This window comes from Poromitra crassiceps (genome assembly GCF_964638095.1).
Source record: "Poromitra crassiceps genome assembly, chromosome: 8".
Lineage (NCBI taxonomy): Eukaryota > Metazoa > Chordata > Actinopteri > Beryciformes > Melamphaidae > Poromitra > Poromitra crassiceps.
The window spans coordinates 28,241,573-28,262,520 of NC_139629.1; the positions used below are offsets into that span (position 1 = coordinate 28,241,573).

At 43.5% G+C, this 20,948-nt stretch overlaps 1 protein-coding gene across 1 annotated transcript; it reads left to right on the forward strand.

Annotated features, from left to right (window-relative positions):
- Positions 1–1,001: 1,001 nt before the first annotated feature.
- LOC310780620 (bromodomain-containing protein 3-like) lies at positions 1,002–9,233 on the forward strand. The gene is made up of 9 exons (XM_083641147.1): positions 1,002–1,127; positions 1,216–1,351; positions 3,203–3,330; positions 3,438–3,770; positions 3,928–4,056; positions 4,157–4,351; positions 6,236–6,411; positions 6,472–6,776; positions 8,410–9,233. The coding sequence occupies exons 1-9, from the start codon at positions 1,017–1,019 to the stop codon at positions 8,514–8,516; spliced, it is 1,620 nt and encodes a 539-aa protein (XP_083497273.1). The 5' UTR covers positions 1,002–1,016; the 3' UTR covers positions 8,517–9,233.
- The last annotated feature ends 11,715 nt before the right edge of the window (positions 9,234–20,948 follow it).

Here is a 20,948-nt window from a genome sequence, read left to right on the forward strand (position 1 = left end):
CGGAGATTAGACCTGTTAAAATCACAGATGAATTCTGTTTAGCACAGGCCACATGACATAAAAACAGAACAGCGTTTAAGATTTGAGGACAGTGATGAGCAAGCATGCACATGAAGCATGTAGCACAGAGGGTTAGCAACAGCATAAGACTAGTCCAAAGAGCATACATAAATGCGAACATATTGGTTTGTAAGCCGCTAATAGTACCGACATTTGTTTTGTAAAATGCATCGATAGACAAATTAAAAGACAGCACACCATCTGCACTCAAAATTCATGTCTCAACTGGGTTTTGTTTTGACGCCGACAGGTCGCACCGCGGGGTTCTGAAATGGGATGGTGCTCTTCCAGGCCCTGTGAAGAGCTGACGGACAGAAACGACAGAACTCGCTGACGGTAAACTGCAACCAGCAGAGGTTGTGGCTCGTTCTTGAACCCTGGTCCCTTCCTGTCGCTATCATGTCGGCAGTGACAGCACCAACTCCAGACCCCCCACAGGCTGTCAACCCCCCACCCCCGGAGGTGACCAACTCCACCAAGCCAGGCCGGAAGACGAACCAGCTGCAGTACCTGCAGAACGTAGTGACCAAGGCCCTGTGGAGGCACCACTTTTCCTGGCCTTTTTACACGCCTGTCGACGCAATCAAACTTGGATTACCGGTGAGTAGTTTGCAGAATTTGTGTCTGAGACATTCTTTCAATTTGGTATTCATTGCCATTTCAGAATTCGATGGTTCTGTGTTGTCATATCAGCAACACAGAAATTGTCTTCAGTTTCAAAGACCGTTTCAGCATGTAGCATGTAGCTTGGTTTTGAAAGTCAAACATTTTACATAAGCCAAAAATGTTACATAACACTGATGATGATGACACATACTGTACCTCTGTTTTAATCTTACTTTTCATCTTATCTTCTAAACTACATACCTGATGGCTTTGGGGGGAAAAGCAACACTGATTCTGAAGCATTGATTTCTTTTGTTAATTAGGACTATCATAAGATAATAACAACTCCTATGGACTTGGGAACCATCAAGAAACGACTAGAAAACAACTACTACTATCATGGCGCTGAATGTATGCAAGACTTCAACACCATGTTCACCAACTGCTATGTATATAACAAGGTGAGCAGCTACACGAGTGGAAAAACAGCGTTTGGGGTTAGCCTCCTCACACATGGCAATGCCTCATAGACTCCTCTCTTGACTCTAGGCCACAGATGACATAGTGTTGATGGCGCTGGCGTTGGAAAAGATCTACTTGCAGAAAGTTGCCCAGATGCCTGAAGCGGAAGTGGAGCTTTTACCTCCTGCACTCAAAGGCAAGGCCAAAAAGACTATCATGCCAGGTAATGACCTATCAGTCGTATTAAACACTAGGCAACTTCTCACATTGCCAGCTCCAGATAGCAGCGGGAGTTAACCGATTGAAAATATGAACTTCAATTCCCAGAAATCATATTATTTAAACAACACACAGCATGTTCATTTTTGCCAACTCGGCCAGTCTGTATTGCTTTATATCAAAGTAGGGCTGGGCGATATGGACACAATCAAATATCACAATATCTTTGACCAAACAAATGACCTCAATATTGATATTGTGACAATATTGTAGGGATATCTATTGGTGCTTTCAAAAAATATTTACTCAATGAGATTTTTGATAATCATCAGTAATGTGGATATACGGTAATGACTAAGTGGGTAAAGGCAAATAATAGAACAGCTAGAAGTAGAAAGACAACACTTGTGCTATGCTGTGCCATAATCATCATATTACCATATCCAAAATCTAAGACGATAACGATATCTTGTCACATATCACAATATGGATATAATATTGATATTGCCCAGCCCTATACCAAAGGATACTAAAGGAATGAATGAGAGAGCCAAAAGATCTAACACTGAACACTGAATCTAGCTTTCTCTGGACAGAGTGCTGCACGCTCCTGTTTAAGAGGCACTTTCCAATTTTGCATTTATTTGGATCACTTATTGTTTGCAGAGAGGTGTCCATTACCTGTAATGGGCGGGCGGTCGGGCGGGGGATTTAGGACAGGGGTTTCCAAACTTTTCCGTCCAAGTACCACTACGTACCAAAGTACCAAATTTCCCAGGCACCACTTCCACTGCGTATAAAATAAAATGTGCTGATTTAACCATGCAATAGCAGCAGAAAGGCTAACTGGCAATATAAGGCTACTAGCTGGTTCAAAACAGGGACACACGCACACGCACACACGCACACACGTACACACACACACACACACACACACACACACACACACCTGCCAATGAAACAAACGGAAGGCTGTGATAAAGAGGACCCTTTGAAAATGTTTTTTCCCTCGACAAAATGTTGCCTCACTTTGGAGTGTTATTTATTTAGCTACCTTCCTGACAAACTAACTTTGGAGTGTTATTTATTTAGCTACCTTCCTGACAAACTAACTTTGGAGTGTTATTTATTTAGCTACCTTCCTGACAAACTCACTTTGGAGTGTTATTTATTTAGCTACCTTCCTGACAAACTAACTTTGGAGTGTTATTTATTTAGCCACCTTCCTGACAAACTAGCATGACATGGTTGGAAATTGATTCCTTAGTTCTTCTAGTTTCATATGATACCAGAAACTTCACTCTGGCTTTAAAACTGAGCCTGCTGCAGCCTCTGAAAGCAAATGTTAAAAATGGTGACATTTCCCTGATATCGCGATAGTTCCGAAAATCGCCCCCATCCGGCTACTCCTCAGGCTTATTGTGTATTTTTTTGCAATTCTCTGGTGGACCACCAGGCGGAGCCCCACGGACCACCGGTGGTCCGCCGACCACAGTTTAAAAACCAATGATTTAGGGGATGGGTGTCTTCTTAAACAGAAATCTTGCCTTGTGGAGCTTTAAAGCTACTCTAAAGTTCTGCAGAAGTTTATCCAAATATATCATTATCAAATGATATATCACAACATTTGAATTGAGGCAAGACCTCCCAAACGGGACTAATTGAAAGCATATAATTTAATAATTGGCCTTTGAAACAATACCAAGGTTTGTTTCAGCTCATTTCCTCGCAGTGCACTGATAAGAAAACTACATGTAGCACATTGCATAGTTGAAGAAATGGAGAACGTATGACTACTTGGTCTCCAAATATATGAATCTTTTCTACCCCTTTCTGTGTAAATGAACACAAATAGGTGGGCAGGAAGGAACTGTGACCCCGTTCTCTGCAGCGACGACACCACCCTTATATCAGACAAGCCTCAACTCTTCTACCTCCAACTCGCCCTCAGCCCCCAACCAGTCACTCCAGACGGCCATCAGAGTGAGTCACCCTTTGTGCCATCGACCCTTAACTATAAGGTTCTCCTTAAATTAGGGAGGATAAGGAGATTCCACCCTTATTGTGGTGTTTTGTGTGTTTTAATGAAGAAGAAAGGGCAGAAGAGGAAGGCTGACACCACCACCCTCATGACCTCGCCAGTCATCCCCAGCTTGAGCGATCTACCGGAGAGCAAGCGGCGGCGGGATAGCGCGGGCCAAGCGGTCAAGCCTCCCAGGAAGGACTCTGTAGGAAGCACGGTGCCCCAGCATGGTGGCCTGAGCCAACAGCTGAGCTGTTGTGACGGCATCCTGAAGGACATGCTGTCTAAGAGACGTGCGGCGTACGCCTGGCCCTTCTACCAGCCTGTAGATGCTGAGGCTCTGGGCCTACACGATTACCACGAAATCATCAAATACCCCATGGATCTCAGCACTGTCCAAGTATGTGTACTTACACAAACGCATACACAGCAACCCATTCTAATTCTCTCTGTGGCTCGTTCAATATTCAACATTTTTACGATGTTTTTATGATTTTACGATGTGGTTATGGATGCTATTACTGTCGCTTCGGTAACCTCAAGTTGTTGATTTGCAGAAAAAGATGGACGGAGGGGAGTACAAGGATGCACAAGGTTTTGCTGCAGACGTCCGATTAATTTTCTCAAATTGCTACAAATATAACCCCGAAGATAACGCTGTTGTTGCTAATGCCAGGAAACTTCAGGTGCGTTTTGAATTCTTCCCTCTCTTTAAGACTTGAAAGTCAAACCGGCGATTTAGTTGTTCTCTAGCTCCAGTTGTCTCCATTATTATATTTGTTTCAGGGTGTGTTTGAGAAAAGGTTTAACAAGATGCCGGAGGAGCCTGTGGAGCTGACCTCACCAGTGGGGGGCGTGTCCGCTAAGAGCGCGCCCTTTAGTGTGAGCACTGGCGAGGACTCCAGTTTGGACAAATCGGACTCTGAGGAGGAGCGCACCAGCCGACTTGCTGAATTGCAGGAGCAGGTGGGCGCGGAACAGGTGGGTTTCAGCAGCAGTTTCTATCTTTAAATCTTGTAACATAATACCACATTTGCATGTCCTTGCAAATACAGGCACAGAACAGTTGGATCATCACTATTTATTGCTGGTATTTCAGTAGTTATGTTTGGGTCCACCTGTTTTTATGCAAATTTTCAATTTGCACATAAAAAACCTGAGTGGAAATGCTGCAAAATGTTAAAAAAAAAAACTCCAAATATCACCAAAAAGTTTTCACGCTTGGGGAAGGTGGAAAAATTGGCGTTATGGATCAGTGGTAAATGCGCTAAATGCAGTGGAAACAGATTAAGCTAATTTTCTGTCGTCTCTCCATTCAAAAAGCAGGGAGGCTGGGCCATCCTTATCAGAAGTTTCTCTGCTAGGATACTTAAGGCCGTTTCTGGACAAACCTAGGCTCTGTATGCAGGCAGACGTTTTGTTTATCTTCAAACTGGTGGAGAAATGAAAATACTGAAGGCAGAGACTCCATTCAGCTGAGAAATGATATGCACTTGATACATGATCAAATAGGGCAATGTTTCAGTGATAAGAAGTTTTCTCTGCAAAAAATAACCAAAAGAACCTGGCCACCAGTAGCTCAGGGTCATCTTGAAACTGGGGGTTTATCTCAGGCAGGCCAGTGGAAAATAACTGGCTAGACTAGAGAGAGAATTCAAATGGAGGAATGAGACGGTGCTTACTACATAATACATATAATATAGTATGATTTCCATTACATTTTCCTGTTGATATATGTTTATGTAGTTATCTAGGGGAGTGGCTTGCCAGAGAATAACTGGCGCCTCCTATATATTTTGCCTCCTACAAGCAGACATAATCTGCAACATTTCAGACAAATAAAAATATGTTTTGCTATGATGGGAGGAGCAGATCTAAGAGCCTGTGTGTTCATTTGTGTATTCATTCATGTGTGATGCTTTTTGCAATGTGCCCTGTTTGCAGCAATTACAGTATGCACTGTTTAGACCGCATAGAGGCATAATTGCTTAACATATCGAGAAATATTGTGTGCGCTCGTACACCAGGCAGTACGGTAGAAGGCAGAAGTCAAACAAGCATCAACAACTCAACACTGGGCCACTGTGCATCTACATACTGTAGCAGAAAGTAGCTCTGTTATTGTCCAACTATAGTGGCTAAGTCAAGGCATTCATAATATGTTGTTCAGCAGGTTCTCTTACAGCAGGGATACTCAACTTGCTTTGCCCAGGGGCCACTTTTGTAAAATGATAGGAGGCCAGGGGCCAGTAATATACAAACATTAATATGAATTTGTCTATAGCGGATTGTACGTTTTTTGGGGTGTCAGCCGGAGTTTAGTCTGACAATTTTGTGCACACAGGATAGTTAAGTTAGTTAGGTTAAGTTAAGTAGATATAGGTGCCTGGGTGGCGAGCAGACAAGCGGTATTTGACAATTTAGCTGGAGCTCAGTCAAACTTTATTTCACGTTAGTTTTCATTGTGTATTAGAGAATGGTCGGGGGGCCACTCTGCACCCTATCGCAGGCCTCATCTGGCCCCCGGGCCGCAAGTTGAGTATCACTGTCTTACAGCAACACTGCTATCACAGCCGTTTGGTGTTAACAGGTGGAGTTTTATAGTCAGCTTGGTTTGACTCACTCCAATCATGCACCTATAAAGCACTAGTGCACGAGTGGCATTGCCTCTTATTCAATTTAGCGTTCTTCAGTTATACTTGTAGAAAACATTGTAGATCCAGATCATTTGAGATTGAAAGGTGTGTGGTATTTTCGCTGGAAATCGAAAGCCGAATTTTCTCCAGTCTTGTGCCTTTGTTTATTGTGGTAATATTTCCATGTCGTGGCACCATGCTAACTCATCTCCATTGGCTCTCTACCCAGCTTAAAGCCGTCCACGAGCAGCTTGCCGCACTCTCTCAGGACCCTGTGAGTAAACCAAAGAAGAGAAGAGAGAAGCACAGAGAGGATGCCATGCACAGTAAAGGCAATCCAGACGAGGAGAAGAGGACAGGAAAGCATGGCCAGCTGAAGAAAGGTGCCGTCAACACCAGCTCCAGGTAGGACGTGTACACAACTGACAGCCTCTGTAATCAAAGCGAGTACATCACTTCATACAGACCTTTGATAGTGTTCGTCTTGTCCTCCAGGCCACCGAGGAAGGGAGCCAGGGGCTATGATTCGGATGATGAAGCTCTGCCTATGACGTATGATGAGAAGCACCAGCTGAGCCTGGACATTAACCGCTTACCTGGGGCAAAGCTGGGCCGCGTGGTGCGCATCATCCAGACGCGAGAACCGTCACTACGCGACTCCAACCCCGACGAGATCGAGATAGACTTTGAGACGCTCAAGCCCTCCACTCTGCGGGAACTCGAGCAATATGTCAAGATTTGTTTACATAAGAAGTTGAGGAAAGCCGAACGTAAGTACTGAGGTCTTCTACCGCCTTTTTTTATTCACTACAAGAAAAACATAAGACTGACAGCGACGATAACGTCAATCACCTACTGATGCGTGTTCAGTTGATAGTTTCAGGCAACCTCAAAGTTCAGACACATCATCGTACTTTTTGTCCACCAGTTGTTGACATCATGATCAACAAACAATCATAGACTACCTCCTTCTCCTGCCAACGTTTAAGGTGGCCTGATAAAGTAGAGTTAAAGGTATAGAGAGCCAACGTGAACGTCACTTCCTGCTTCAGCACTGTACCAGAGATTTTCTTCTGCAATTTATTTCCCCATAGACATTTTGTAAAATGCTTATAAAAATAGTTTTACTTGGTCAAACCAAACGGTTCAGCTATATTTAGAATCGGGAGAGACCATAGAACATTTCATTCAGACCAAAACTTTAAAAAACAACATAGAAAAAATATTTTCTTTAAACCTGCATTTTTTTTTAACGTTTTGGTCTGAGTGAAATGTTATGCGATCTCTCCTGTTTCTAAATATATCTGTACCGTTTGGTTTGAACAAGTAAAACTCTTTTTATAAGCATTTTACGATGGTACCATGTAGTACCTTAGAGACAGAATGTAAGCCACCATAACCAATGTAACCAACCATAAATAAAGCGTAACAGTCATTACTGACTTTTTGTAAGTATACTTGATTGGGAAAATGGTATTTTAGATTTTTATTGTCCTGGCCTGCTGACATCGCTGGATTCGCTGCAGTGTTCACTGGCTCATGTTGACACACTTCCACGAAGTGGGATAAATTCAGAGCCTGCACCCCCATGTTAAAATGCCCCACTTTGTAGCAGTGATTGATTAAGCATGTTTACAGAATAGACCAAAACACGGTTAGCCTAGATAGCTAATTTCACCCACCTCCCAGTTGGGAGGTCGTATTTAGGTTAAATCTGATATTACATGAATGCCCTTGTCCACCCTGGGTAAAGAGTCTGTTTCTGAGCTCAAAGAAGTTTTTACTCAAATCAACTTGGAACTGATTAACTTTACACGCCCACCAGCCAGAAGGGGGCGTGACAATCACAAAAAGGTGCTTAACTTTCCACGCCCACCAGCAAAAAGGGGGCGTGGTAATCACAAAAAGGTGCTTAACTTCCACACGGATTCACATAACAACACAAAACTTTGTGGATAAGTAGGTCATGAGCCAACTTACAAACTGATTCACTTTCCACACCCACTGGCCAAAAGGGGGTGTGGCAATGGGCATGTCCAATCACAGAAAGGCGTAACACCACAAAACTATTTAGAAAGGTTGATCATGGGCCAAGGATGAACTAATTATGTCCACTGACCAAAAGGAGGCGTGGCAATGGGGGTAGCCAATCACAAAAAGGCACCTAATTTTCAAACCGATTCACGCAACACCACACCGTGGCGGATGTATGCACTCTACCGAGTCCCCTCTAGTTATACTGTTTTTGGTGTGTGTGCGTGCGTGTGTGTGTCTCTGTGTGTGTGTGTTTGTCTCTGTGTGTGTGTGTGTGTGTGTGTGTGTGTGTGTGTGTGTGTGTGTGTGTGTGTGTGTGTGTGATCTGCTGATAGAAGTAAATCACTGTTGCCTTTCTCTCCCCTCCAGAGAGAGGCAGGATGGGCGGAGCCCGCCTGGGCCGCAGCAGTAGCTCTTCAGATTCGGGCAGCACCGACGACAGCGGCGCCAGTTCAGACAACAGTGACTCCAACTGATAACAGTAACTTGGTGAACTATATCGGTTATATGTATCTATATTTCACAGTGAGGTGTATATAGAGATTTTCTCCAAACTGCAACACATGCCAAACTTTCAATTGCCATTTCTTTTTTCTTTTCTTTTTTACAACATGAGAAATGAAGGTTCAAAGGTCGCTTGTTATGGCTGTTCTCGTTAGATTACAATGTTGCCCTTTAGATGCCGTCAAAAGTGTTTGTGCCATTTCTCATCAAACTCTCTGTGTCCTGAACACAGCTGGACGGGAGGATTGAGTCGGGGCACATTTCCTATCTGAGCTTCAACCAATCTCCTATTTCTGTCTTAGCTAGTTATTTTCCCTGTATACTATATAAACGTAGGCCCATTTAAATTGTGATATTTTTCATAGAAATGTTAAGTGTTCTTATATCTTTTGGAGACGGACTCATAATGTGCTTTTGTCTTTTAATTAAATGGGCAGCTATAGAGCACAAACTAAGACATAATCAACAATAAGCTTTGTGTTGCTCAGAGTGGAAGGAAGTGACACTGAAATACGTATATATATATGCATACAATTCAATTAATAATCAATATGAAAAATACATCATCAAAAAGTCAGTGTCAAAGAGAAATCAACATACCAGCTTCACCCTCTCAGTACGGATTATGCCTCCATTTCCTTTTTCTGTGTAAAGGATGTGTGTTTTGAAATGATAAAATCTTTGTGAGTGCAGAGACATTTAGGTGTATTTTCTATTCTTATTTTCTTATATTTTTCTTGATACTTGTTGCCTTCCTGGTATTAATCCGTATTGAGTGGGGAAAGCTGGCTTGATTTCTCATTGACAGTGACTTTTTTTTTTTGTTTGTTCACATTTAAAAAAAATTATAGAACACAAACAAGACCAAACAGGCTCAGACACAGGGAAAAGGACAGTGACTTTTTGATCATGCATTTTTGATTGAGTAATTAATTGAGATGTATGCATATACGCATTTAAGCGTCACTTGGCTTTGAGCAACACAAAGTTTGCGATGGCCTATTGCTGAAACGCTTCTGTCTTTTGTGCTCTATATAGCTGCCCATCTAATTAAAAGACAAAAGGACAATATGAGTGCTGGCTTTTCTTTCTCCAATTGTTCATCTTTGGCCGTGCACCTAAGGTGGGTTTTTGCATCAGGTCGTGTTCACAGTCACACTTGTCTGAGTTTGGACTTGTAATATATTTCCCCTCGTGCTGCACACCTCTCAATAGCAACTGTTTAAGCTGTCAGTAGGGTCAGTTGACTGCCACCACCAAATGGATCCATTACTATTTTGACCATAGAAAGCTGTCAATTTAAATCTTTCCTTGTTGGACATTAAACAGGAAAACAGATGAACAATAATGTGGAAAACAAGAAACAACCTCAAACCAGCTTCAAGTATATAAAGGCTGATATTTGGCAGTCAGGCATTGATATTTGTCATTTGTTTTGCCGCACGTGACGTATCCAAATAAAATGCTCCAAGATTACTCCAAACGGTTATCTCAAGAACCCAGGATGGGGAAAACACTCGACAAGTAACAGTCACTTTTGATATTTGGATTGACCGTAAGATCAGTTCTGACCTGTAAGATCAGTTCTGACCTGTAAGATCAGTTCTGACCTGTAAGATCAGTTCTGACCTGTAAGGGCAAAGAGCAACATAGTTCCTGTTTGCCTTTGGATCATTGAAAAGGCAAACGGGACCATTTAAGGGTTTCATTCCAAAACACTATATTCACACTTTGGAGGGGGGGGGGGGGGGGGGGGGATTCCTAAATTTCAACAGTCAAAATGTAAAAATCACAGTACTGTGCAAAAGTCTTATAGGCATTAGGCACCTTGTGTCTTAAATGTTTGGTTGTTTTTCCCTGCATGCTATTTATAGTACTACTTTTTATATTTAGAAATGTTTAATTTAATTACTTTACTTTAATTACTTTAATTATTTTCTTGTACATGTGCCTAAGACGTTGCTGTATCTTCAAAAACTTTACATATTTGTAAGTAAAGGTCTCAAGAGATGACTCTTACCTTTTAATAGTTTGGCTACCCATAACTGATTTTAATTAATAGCCATCATTGTTTTAGAAGAGGTGTTTTCAAATGGTGGATATGTCGTTTTGGAATGAAACTCTTAAGTTGGATAAATTAATAATTAATACGTTTCACTCTCTTTTTTAAGTGTGTAATTTTTAAAAAGACAACACATTTTCTTTTCTTTGCTTTCAAGGTGTAGGCATAATACTCACTGGATAAGGGCTAACAACCTGAATGGCTATCTGCTACTTTGCCTCTACAGCTGCCTCCCATTTTAAATACAGTCAATGTTTAAGAAGATATTTTTGATATTGTGATATTTGTCAGTTGTTCAATGACATTCTTTACTTTTGTAATGCATTATATGCAAATTTCTTAAAGTTACCAATTGAAGTCGTGTGTGTGTGTGTGTGTGTGTGTGTGTGTGTGTGTGTGTGTGTGTGTGTGTGTGTGTGTGTGTGTGTGTATGAATGCGTGCATATGTACGGGCTATAATGGCTTTTTGTATAAGATACTTTCACCAATATTCTATTTCTGTCTCTATTTTTTTTGTCTTTGCTATTTATTTTCCACATATACAGGAGGCCCGTTTCAATTGTAATATTTTTCATAGAAATTCATTTAACTGTTGATATCCTTTCCCTCGTTGTGCTGCACATGCTCTCATGAGACAAAAGTAAAATGAACAAATCTCTCAAAATGGATGGATGGTGTTTTGGAATGAAACGCTTTACATGCAGTTGGTTTCCCCAAACATTTCATAGTGAAAAAATGTAACTGGAATGTATTGCCTTGTCCAGAAAAAGTGCGAGGGGATTATTTTAAATACATTTTTGTGACTGTTCCTTATTTCAAGATGTGTTGTGTGAGACATTTTTGATACACAATCACTAATTGAAAGACTTCCAGAATAGAACACACGTAAATGACTTAACAAAACTAACAACAAAACTATTCTCAAGAGGCAAAAATAGCTTAGTTTTTCCAGCATGTGACAACACATTCAAAAAAAAGTGCTGCTCTCATAATTGTTGGCACCTTTCTTGCAACGTCAACGTCAAGGTCGGGGTAAGAGATGGGCTGAATGCAAATCCTGGTCTCAAAAATCAGAAGTTTCACAATATTTGACTCTTGTTCATTTTTACACTGTCAGCAGACTGTAAAGAGACACTGGTACATGGCTAGGGAGTAAGCTGCACCAATTACAATTGGGAGATAATTGATCAGGATGATAATATAACTTGATTATCACCTTGCATCAAGATCGCTATTGCACATTTTAGCGTAATATTTCTCATGATTAGTTTCCTATTGATGTGCCTTTGAATTAGCCCAGGCACAGCGAAAGGCTACTAAAGGTTGACGTGAATTTTGTTTTCTCTAGGTCTCAAACATGTGACAGTTGGTAACTTATCTCTAGTACGCTCCACACCAGAGGAAAGGATAGCCAAAGCAAGAGACAAGGCTTGCTGGAGGATTTCAAAGGACCAATCTTGAAGCTAGGTGGACCTGCATTAGACTGGTCCACCAACTGTATAACAACTGTGAACCATTTTCTTTTTTAATGTTATGTTAAGAATGAAGCTATTTTAGTTTAGTTCCTGTTTAGAACCTTTACTAGCAGGGCCCAATGTTCTAGCTTTGTTGCCTCACTGGGCCACTGTGTGCCGGCTCCAGTAGACGTGAAAGAAAGCATAAAAATAGTGAGCATTTTTGGTCAATTCCGTGAATTAATATTATATAGCCCTCTGATGCCTTTCAGTGGCAGATTTCACATTTTAAAAAGTACAGTCTTGCAGTGCTTCTGTCTTTCACAGTAGCTGACACATTTACGTGTGGTTTTTCACGCTGTATAGCTAAAATGACTGGGAATAGGTGTAAGAGAAGTTTGTTTAATGTACAAAAAAAAATCTTTGTTTTACAGAGGCTGTGGTTACTATCCAGGACAACTTGATGTTTTGCCTCTATGGCCGACTGTGCTCCTTCATGAATGTATGATGCCTTAAATGGTTGCGCTTCACCACACCACAGTGCATCTTATGCACTCTGTGGCAGTTTATGGTCTTCTTTTGATTTGAATTGTTCCTATGTTCTTGTCAACATGAGTGCATCTGCTGCTGTTTGGTGATCTGTTGTGGGCAGATTGGTGTTCCTGTCTGGTTTGCTGTCGCAATGTCCACACTCTGACTTTGAGGCTCGTTAACTGCTAAAGTGCATGTAAATGCGTCAATCAGATTATTGCCCTAACCTGATTATTCCCTGTTATTGGATGTGCATGTAAACACACTCAGTGATGTCATTGCGTTACTCAAGCAGGAGTGTTTAAAATGCATCTTTCTAATGTGGAACACATCTCTGAAAGAAAGTTATTCCCTATGGAGGATCAAAAGAGCTAAACTTGAAATAGATTGGCTATAAATGCTTCTTATTTTTCCCCTCATTACGGCTCTGCTATATTAGTGAAAATATAAATAGTCAAATTGGAATTCAGAAGAGAAAAGGATGAAATAAAACGGCAGTAAATAAAGTTGTAAAACATCTATACATGTTTTTTTTTCTTTTGAATGTAACACTTTTAGACTTTTCTTTTTCACTTTACCAGTGGAACACAAAATGTTTTCTTTGTAGTTCTGTAACTTATGTTTTAGAATTTACTTTTCAGTTTCAGATTGATTTTATGTTCTCAATTTGTCTTTTGAATGTTTCCATTTAAATGTACCTATTATTGAAGCAGAACAGTAAATAAGTGATTCCATTTTAATTTGGATTCTTTTGAACCTCTACCATCCTCCTTATTTCAGTGTCGCATCAAGTGACAGCCCCTCAGAGTTTTACTTCAGAATTCACAGCTTTCCATCCAACACACCAGTTATTTGAGTCGAACATTTATTGGAAATAACTTGTCATCATTCAATAAACAGTTAGACTAATGTCTGGAATTTGGTCAATTATTTGTTTGGGTTCTTAGTCTAAGTGGCACTTGGTTTTAAAGGTTTCCCTATGCATTCATTTTAATTTGTAAGTTACCATACAAGCCTCTATTTGTTTGTCGTAACCCTAACCCTAACACCACCAAAGTATACACGTGCAATAAAATCTAACTTCTGCTTTTAGGCTCTGATAACAATACAGTATTATTTTTTTCAACATGCATGGCAATTATGACTTGTTACGCTTGCAGAGCAATTTAATCTTCCTGTACGTGTCAGTCATCGAATCAAGTTGCTTTTAAGCTTGTTCGTTGTTGCAGCATGGGATGAGTGGCAGTGATTTGATAGTTGGAATGTATCTGCTAAACCTGGGAGGAGGTGCATTATCTTTTCTTTTTGTAAATACGTTTTAAATGTAAACACTTTTTTTCCCCCAAACAAAACATTTCTGTGAAATACACTTTGTGTTGTGTCCCTCTTCAGTAACAGTATGCCACTTTGTCATTGGTCATACTCTACTCAGGATAAACTATCCTGGCCTTCTTCACTGAAACATGTCGTTTTGACTGTCTGTCTGCCAGCTGCTTTCCAGTAACGCATCCGATCCACCAGCTTCTGCTCCACTGGATCTTGGTGCTAAACACTGGACAGATGAACAGGAGTGGGCTGGGTTGTCCATGCAGTTTAAATGAGAACATGGCACCAACACATTGACCACAGAACCTGAATGTAAAGAACACTTCCTAGAGAATCATTGAGTTTTCCTTTGGTACACTTTACATTGCTTCATAGATATAAAACAGTAGAGGGGAACTGTCATAGAGACTATTCTGGAATGGGACCATATGGCAGCCATCTATCCACTCTTGCTTGAATTGGAACCGATGGCTTCCATTTAGTGCTGCTAGATAATGTATATAATCACAGCATCACTAGCCTACTTACATCATTACACCTGGCTGTCAAAAAGTACTAAACATGAGGCCGTTTTTGTAGTTTTTAGTACTTCATGGTAATTGAAAATCAACATTGTACCATGTAGGCTACGGACCATGAGCCTAGAATGGACATTCCAACTCGCAGGAATGTTCATGCCATTGCCATGGTAACACAATAGCAATCTGATGATCTCATGCACACATTCCAACTGATTTCCATGGCAACATGAAACATTATATGGCGGCCATTGTCAAGTGCACCCGCCAAATGACCATTCAAGAATGTCGATTTAAACGGGAATGACCATTCTATCAATTCAAATGATATGGCACTGACTCATGGGTCATGGGTACAAATAATGCAAGGCAGGACATCGACATTGCTTGCAATTCAGTACTCAACCAATAGATGGCCACCATGTACCATCTCATAAAGGTTGCATTTTTTGGGGTCAAGGTTTCAGTTTGTCTCATACCACACTGATAAACACACACACACATATATATATATATATATAATTTCAGTCAAAGATTTGGAAAGGCCAATGTAGAAACAACATTAAATCCACAAGATCTGATTTTGAATAAACCACAGCCAACATCAGCATAGTGAAAATACCACCGCTCATCCAGCATCAGACTTTGCTGAGGTGCTGGAGCTTGAAAGTATCAAAATGAGTGAAAAAAGCAGCGTCCGCGACACTCAAATCTGTGCAAAAAAAAACGTCTTTATTGCAAGATTTCGGTATAGACAGTTTTAACTTGACAACAATAACAACCGTCACAACCCACCTGAATAACCGGTTTACTTCCTGTATAGGCTACATAGCTGAGCGCAGGCTGATATTCGGCTCATATTAAATGTTAACGTTAGGCCGTGTCTCCGACAGACACATTAACAAGGTAGGCTATTTTGGTCTTTATGTCTTGTAGTAGTTAGTAGTTGTTGTTGTTGTTGTTGATAGTTGCCATAACAACCACCCCTGTCGGAAAGACGTGCACACGCTGGGTAGGAAGCGTTGTTGTCCCGGAGGCGATATTTGTTTTCGGATGATGGCGAAGGCATAACCCGCCCCTCTCTGCCTCTGATTGGCCTAGCGTCAAACTTCCATCCAAACACATTCGCTTGGCTATCCTGCATTACATCTCTGTTACAGTCTGTGGTCAGACCGTCAAACGCAGTGGGTTACGCTTGCTAGCCTGCATGAAAGACGCCAGTGTGTTTATGTTTTTAATATAGTCATATCTATGGTTTATAACGCTGCCACTAATCACAGGCAGAGAGAGCCAGGGGTGGGTTATGCCTTCGCCGTCATCCAATAAAAATATCGCTTCCGGTAAGCTAGCTAGCTAGCTAATGTTAGCTGCTGGTTGGTTGGCTAACTAGCGAATGTTAGCCGTTAGCTAACGTTAACACATTAACTAGGCAAACACAGACATGCAGAGCTCCAAAAACAGAGCAATTCGTGATTTTGTTACTGTAGTTTCTGCAGAGTAACGTCCATGTTCTGACGGATAGTGCAGTAACAGTCAGCAGCTATGATAGCGCAGCCAGGGGGGGGAGGAAGTCCATATATGGTCCATCCGGTCATGCGGCACAGGACATTACGTCATCACAGGATAACGCGATTGGCTGGCTCAGATCTGTTCAAATCTGAGCCAGCCAATCACGTTGTCCTGCGTTGTTTGGGATGTGTATAAAAGGCGACCGCAGATGGGGGTGGGTGGGGGGAACCGGGAGAGAGGCGAGGAGAGCAGAGGGGGAGAGGAGAGGGGGAACCAGAGGGGAGAGAGGGGGAGAGGAGAGAGGGGGGACCAGGGGGAGAGGAGAGAGGGGGAGAGGAGGAGAGGAGAGCAGAGGGGGAGAGGAGAGGGGGAACCAGAGGGGAGAGAGGGGGAGAGGAGAAGCGGAGAGGAGGGGAGAGAGGGGGAGAGGAGAGAGGGGGGACCAGGGGGAGAGGGGAGAGGAGGAGAGGAGAGGAGAGGGGGAACCAGGGGGGGAGGAGAGAGGGGGAGAGGAGAGGGGGAACCAGGGGGAGAGAGGGGGAGAGGAGAGGGGGAACCAGAGGGGAGAGAGGGGGAGAGGAGAAGCGGAGAGGAGGGGACACAGAGGGAGAGGAGAGGGGGACCAGGGGGAGAGGAGAGAGGGGGGACCAGGGGGAGAGGAGAGAGGGGGAGAGGAGGAGAGGAGAGGAGGGGAGAGAGGAGAGAGGGGGAGGGGAGAGGAGGGGAGAGAGGGGGAGAGGAGAGGGGCAACCAGGGGGAGAGGAGAGAGGGGGGGAGGAGGGGAGAGCCGAGGGGGAGGAGGGGGAGAGGAGAGGAGAGGAGGGGGAGAGGAGAGGGGGAACCAGAGGGGAGAGAGGGGGAGAGGAGAAGCGGAGAGGAGGGGAGAGAGGGGGAGAGGAGAGAGGGGGGACCAGGGGGAGAGGAGAGAGGGGGAGAGGAGGAGAGGAGAGCAGAGGAGGAGAGGGGGGACCAGGGGGAGAGGAGAGAGGGGGAGAGGAGGGGAGAGAGGGGGAGAGGAGAGGGGGAACCAGGGGGAGAGGAGAGGGGCAACCAGGGGGAGAGGAGAGAGGGGGGGAGGAGGGGAGAGCCGAGGAGGGGGAGAGGAGAGGAGAGGAGGGGGAGAGGAGAGAGGGGGGACCAGGGGGAGAGGGGAGAGGAGAGGAGGAGGGGAGAGGGGGAGATGAGGAGAGGGGAGAGGAGAGGAGAGAGGGGGAGAGAGGAGAGGAGAGGAGAGGAGAGGAGAGGAGAGGAGAGGAGAGGAGAGGAGAGGGGGAGAGCGCCGCCAGCGGTGGGGGGCGCCCCCTGAAGCCTACCCCCTTACCCCCCCCCCCCCCCATGGGCGGGGTATCCGGGGATATGAGTCAAGCGCGTGCAGGGGAGGGGGGGGGGGGGGGGGCATAGTGGCTGGACCCTTCCAGGGCCACTGCCATCTCTCTGGGCGGCCCTGGTAGTGGAAGCAATCATCTTGCTCTATAATGACCAGAATGGGTGTTGTTCAAACTGAACATTTATTTCTTCAACATGCTGCAGCAGAAAGGGCCATAAATAGCCGACACTATTTTCGTAGTTAAGCTATGAAGTAGCCTACTTCCCCCCGCAGCATCATGACATTGAATGAAAGTATAGGCTCGTTTGAGATGACTTCTGGCTCGCCTGGGAAGCAGGCGAGTGCAGTCAGCCAATTAGAGGCAGAGAGGGGCGGGTCATGCCTTCGCCTAGCTTTCGCCATCATGGGGAAAAAATAGATTGCGTCCCGGAGCTAGCCTGAGAGGCTAATAAAAGCTACATGTTACGATGCTGACTATCAGTACGTTATTGCACGCATAGGCCTATCTTTACATTTAAACGTGTACATAGCAAAAATAGAAATAGAAGTAGGCTATGTCAGTGTTTTCCCCTGAATAGCTGAGAAAGTGGACACTGTCAATAGTTAGCATTGTGAAGCTGATACAATTCAGGTGGCGGTAATGCAACATTTAAGGATGCCACCTGCCATAAAACACAGAAGAAGAAGCTGAGAAAAAGGAAGTGCTGTGGGGTTGCAGCTGGTGAAAACTGTCTATAAGATTTGAGTGTGCTGCTTTTTTCGTCATCAAAATATGCGCGCGCATGTGGGTAATGTAAACGCGGAAGTGCTTTTGTTTTGCTAATGCTGCTCCCCCTGGAAGGAATCAAGGCCTGAACTACACGAGGTAGCTAGCATTAACACTTATCGTGCGTTCCTTTATCGCAAAAGAACTGGGATGTGGAGGCTAAATTACGTCACATCCGTTTTGTTAGCATTCCATTTGCAGAAAAGTTGAGCTGGGAAGTTCACTGTTTGTTCACTGGTCAGATCCACTCGCTAGCCAGGCTAGCCATTGTTAGCAATAACAGATAACAAGTCATTTCGTGGCATTTCGCGCTTTTGCATTTTGCACACACAGATAGAAGTAGGCCGTGCTGTGTGTACAGCTGATTTAATGAGACACAAACAAGACAGAAGTGCTAAATAGCATTTATACAATTATAACTATTGTTGTTGCGCGGATCAGCCATCTTTGATTTTTTACGTCAGGGCTGCTGAGGCTCCTACCAGTTTGGAATGGGAAATACCAGCTCTAGTGACGTCAAGTACCAGCTCATCAACTTTGAACCGGTAAGATTACCAGTTCCCAGTTATAAAGGAATGCACGATTAATATAGACACTCGCACGAGCATCAAAATGAGCATTGGTTGTTGCGTGATCGGTTGTAGGAATCGCTATTCCAAGACGGGCAGGCTGAAGTTCTACCGAATTCCAAAGGGATCACATTCGTTTCAAAGCAACCGAAAGCGTCTATGGCTGCAAGCTATTAAACGAGTTGACTGGACTGAGGAAAAGATCAGAAATGCTCGTATTTGTGGTGCTCATTTTATATCAGGTAAGTTGTTTATCTACCCATTGATTTCACTGGAAAGCATGATGGACTAATTATCTATTTAATCGCTAAAGGTTGATAGCCAGATTACCCTGCTAGCCGGGCGCTAACGCTCAGTAGCATTCCAAATTGTTGCATAAAATCCACTTTTATATCGTTGATATAAAAAAATCCATGATGCAATACCATTCCGGAAGTGTGGGGGGCAGTAGTACGGACAGCGACGCACTGTGTTTACACTGCTGCCCCCGAGCAGCATTTTGGTAAACAAACCGCATCACTGGGTGGCAACGGCAATGGAGCCCTATGGAGCCCAAGTGGCGCGAGGCTTGCTGTCTCACTCTAGCCGGCTAACTCTGTTTACATTTTAAAAACTGCGACAGTTCACACAACTTTAACACGACATGCATATATTATACATCAAACTCTTGAGCTACTTCTGCTCTCACTCAGAATGTCAAAATATAAGCGATGTCATCCATAGTTTTTGAGATATTAACGTTTGTTTGGCACAACTCATACTATTAAGTGCCGCGGGGTTCCGCATTTCTGGATGGTAAGTGACGTCACGCTGATTCGTCCTATTGCATCAGGATTTTTTTTTATATCAACGATGGATTTTATGGAACAATTTGGAAGCGGCAACAACAGTTATTTAGAAGAACAGGATGTTCATCGGATAGCATCTTCACTTGAAGTTTCTGGCTCAGGTAAGGACTCATTTTAAGACCTAGACGCGAGAGCGGCGCGGCTGTCTGATAGGTTGAGGCCATCGTCATAGACAGTCCGCATGTCTGGGAACGCCCACAAAATGTTAAACGGCTGGCGTGCGAGTGGGGTAAAACCGCCCATATATCTCATGGGCTGACTCACCAAAAGACGGTGCTGCGGCTCTAAACTACATGTTTGGGGGTTCTAGAGCAGAACACAAGACGTCTGCTCAGATGTGCGTTTACTGCGGTGGTTAAATCCCCGATCGTGTCTGCCTGGGCTGGGCTATCAGCTAAATTCTAACTTTGCTGAATGGATAGAACGGGGGAATTTACCCCACCCTGACCCCGCCCCCAGGCTAACCCAGCGTCTATTGTGGGCGTTCCTAGAGCCTGTATGGGCGTTCCCAGACATGCGGACTGTCTCTATGGGAGATGCTAATAGGGTCCCCGGGCGCTAACGCTCAGTATGAGCAAGGAGCTAGCAGGGTAAATAGCCAGATAACCAGATTTGGCGTGTGTGTGTGTGTGTGTGTGTGTGTGTGTGTGTGTGTGTGTGTGTGTGTGTGTGTGTGTGTGTGTGTGTGTCTCTCTGTCGTGTGGGGTGCGCGTGTGTGTGTGTGTTTTATTTGCAGGTGAGGTGTCACTGGACTGGGGCAGCCCGGATTTTGTCCCCTCTGTATTCACAAAACAAAGCCAGACACCCAAGATTGAGAGGTAGGTACTAGAAAAAAAAATCAAGCCTGTCCTCTCCTTGGTAGATTGTACATTTTGTATTTTTTTTAATCTTACATTGCCAATTTGCCATAATATTACAGCTGCTGGCTTTGAGAAATTGATCAGTCAAGTGTACATTATTTTTTACATAATAGGTACAATAGAGAAAGAAGTGGAGATGACGTCGTCAAAGCACCACCAAAACAACCTGCTCCCTCTGAAACCCCAGAACAAGAATGTAGCACGGATCATTGTGCTGGTATGAATATATGTTGTCTTTCACAATGAACTGATTCATGGTGAACTTGTCTGCCTTGGTTGCTGGCTGCACATGCTAACTGTTCACTTGTCTGTGTTAAAGCTGAAGAGGATATTCCAGGACCAAGGAGAGACTACGATGATCTTAACCTGAGACACAGTGAACTTCAGCCGGAGTGTGTCAACCTGCGCCAGGACTTTGACACACTACGGGCAGAAAATCAAAAACTAAAAGAGGAGCTGCAAAACTCTAGGTTTTCCTACGCCACTGTTAAGTGCAACATTCAACAATTGATTGTTCTCACAGGATTTACCTCTGTGATGTTTGAATGGCTGTTTACAAAAATAACAGGCAGCGTAGACAGAATTTGCCAAAGACTCAGTCCAAAGGACCAACTTTTGATTGTGCTGATGAAAT

Excerpts from the sequence above, each read along its gene's own strand:
- LOC310780620 (XM_083641147.1), top strand. The coding sequence starts at position 1,017 with ATGGACTTGGGAACCATCAAGAAACGACTAGAAAACAACTACTACTAT. Across the intron at positions 3,331-3,437 it reads CACTCCAGACGGCCATCAGA|AAGAAAGGGCAGAAGAGGAA; the intron begins GTGAGTCACCCT and ends GTTTTAATGAAG. Across the intron at positions 6,777-8,409 it reads GAAGTTGAGGAAAGCCGAAC|AGAGAGGCAGGATGGGCGGA; the intron begins GTAAGTACTGAG and ends TCTCCCCTCCAG.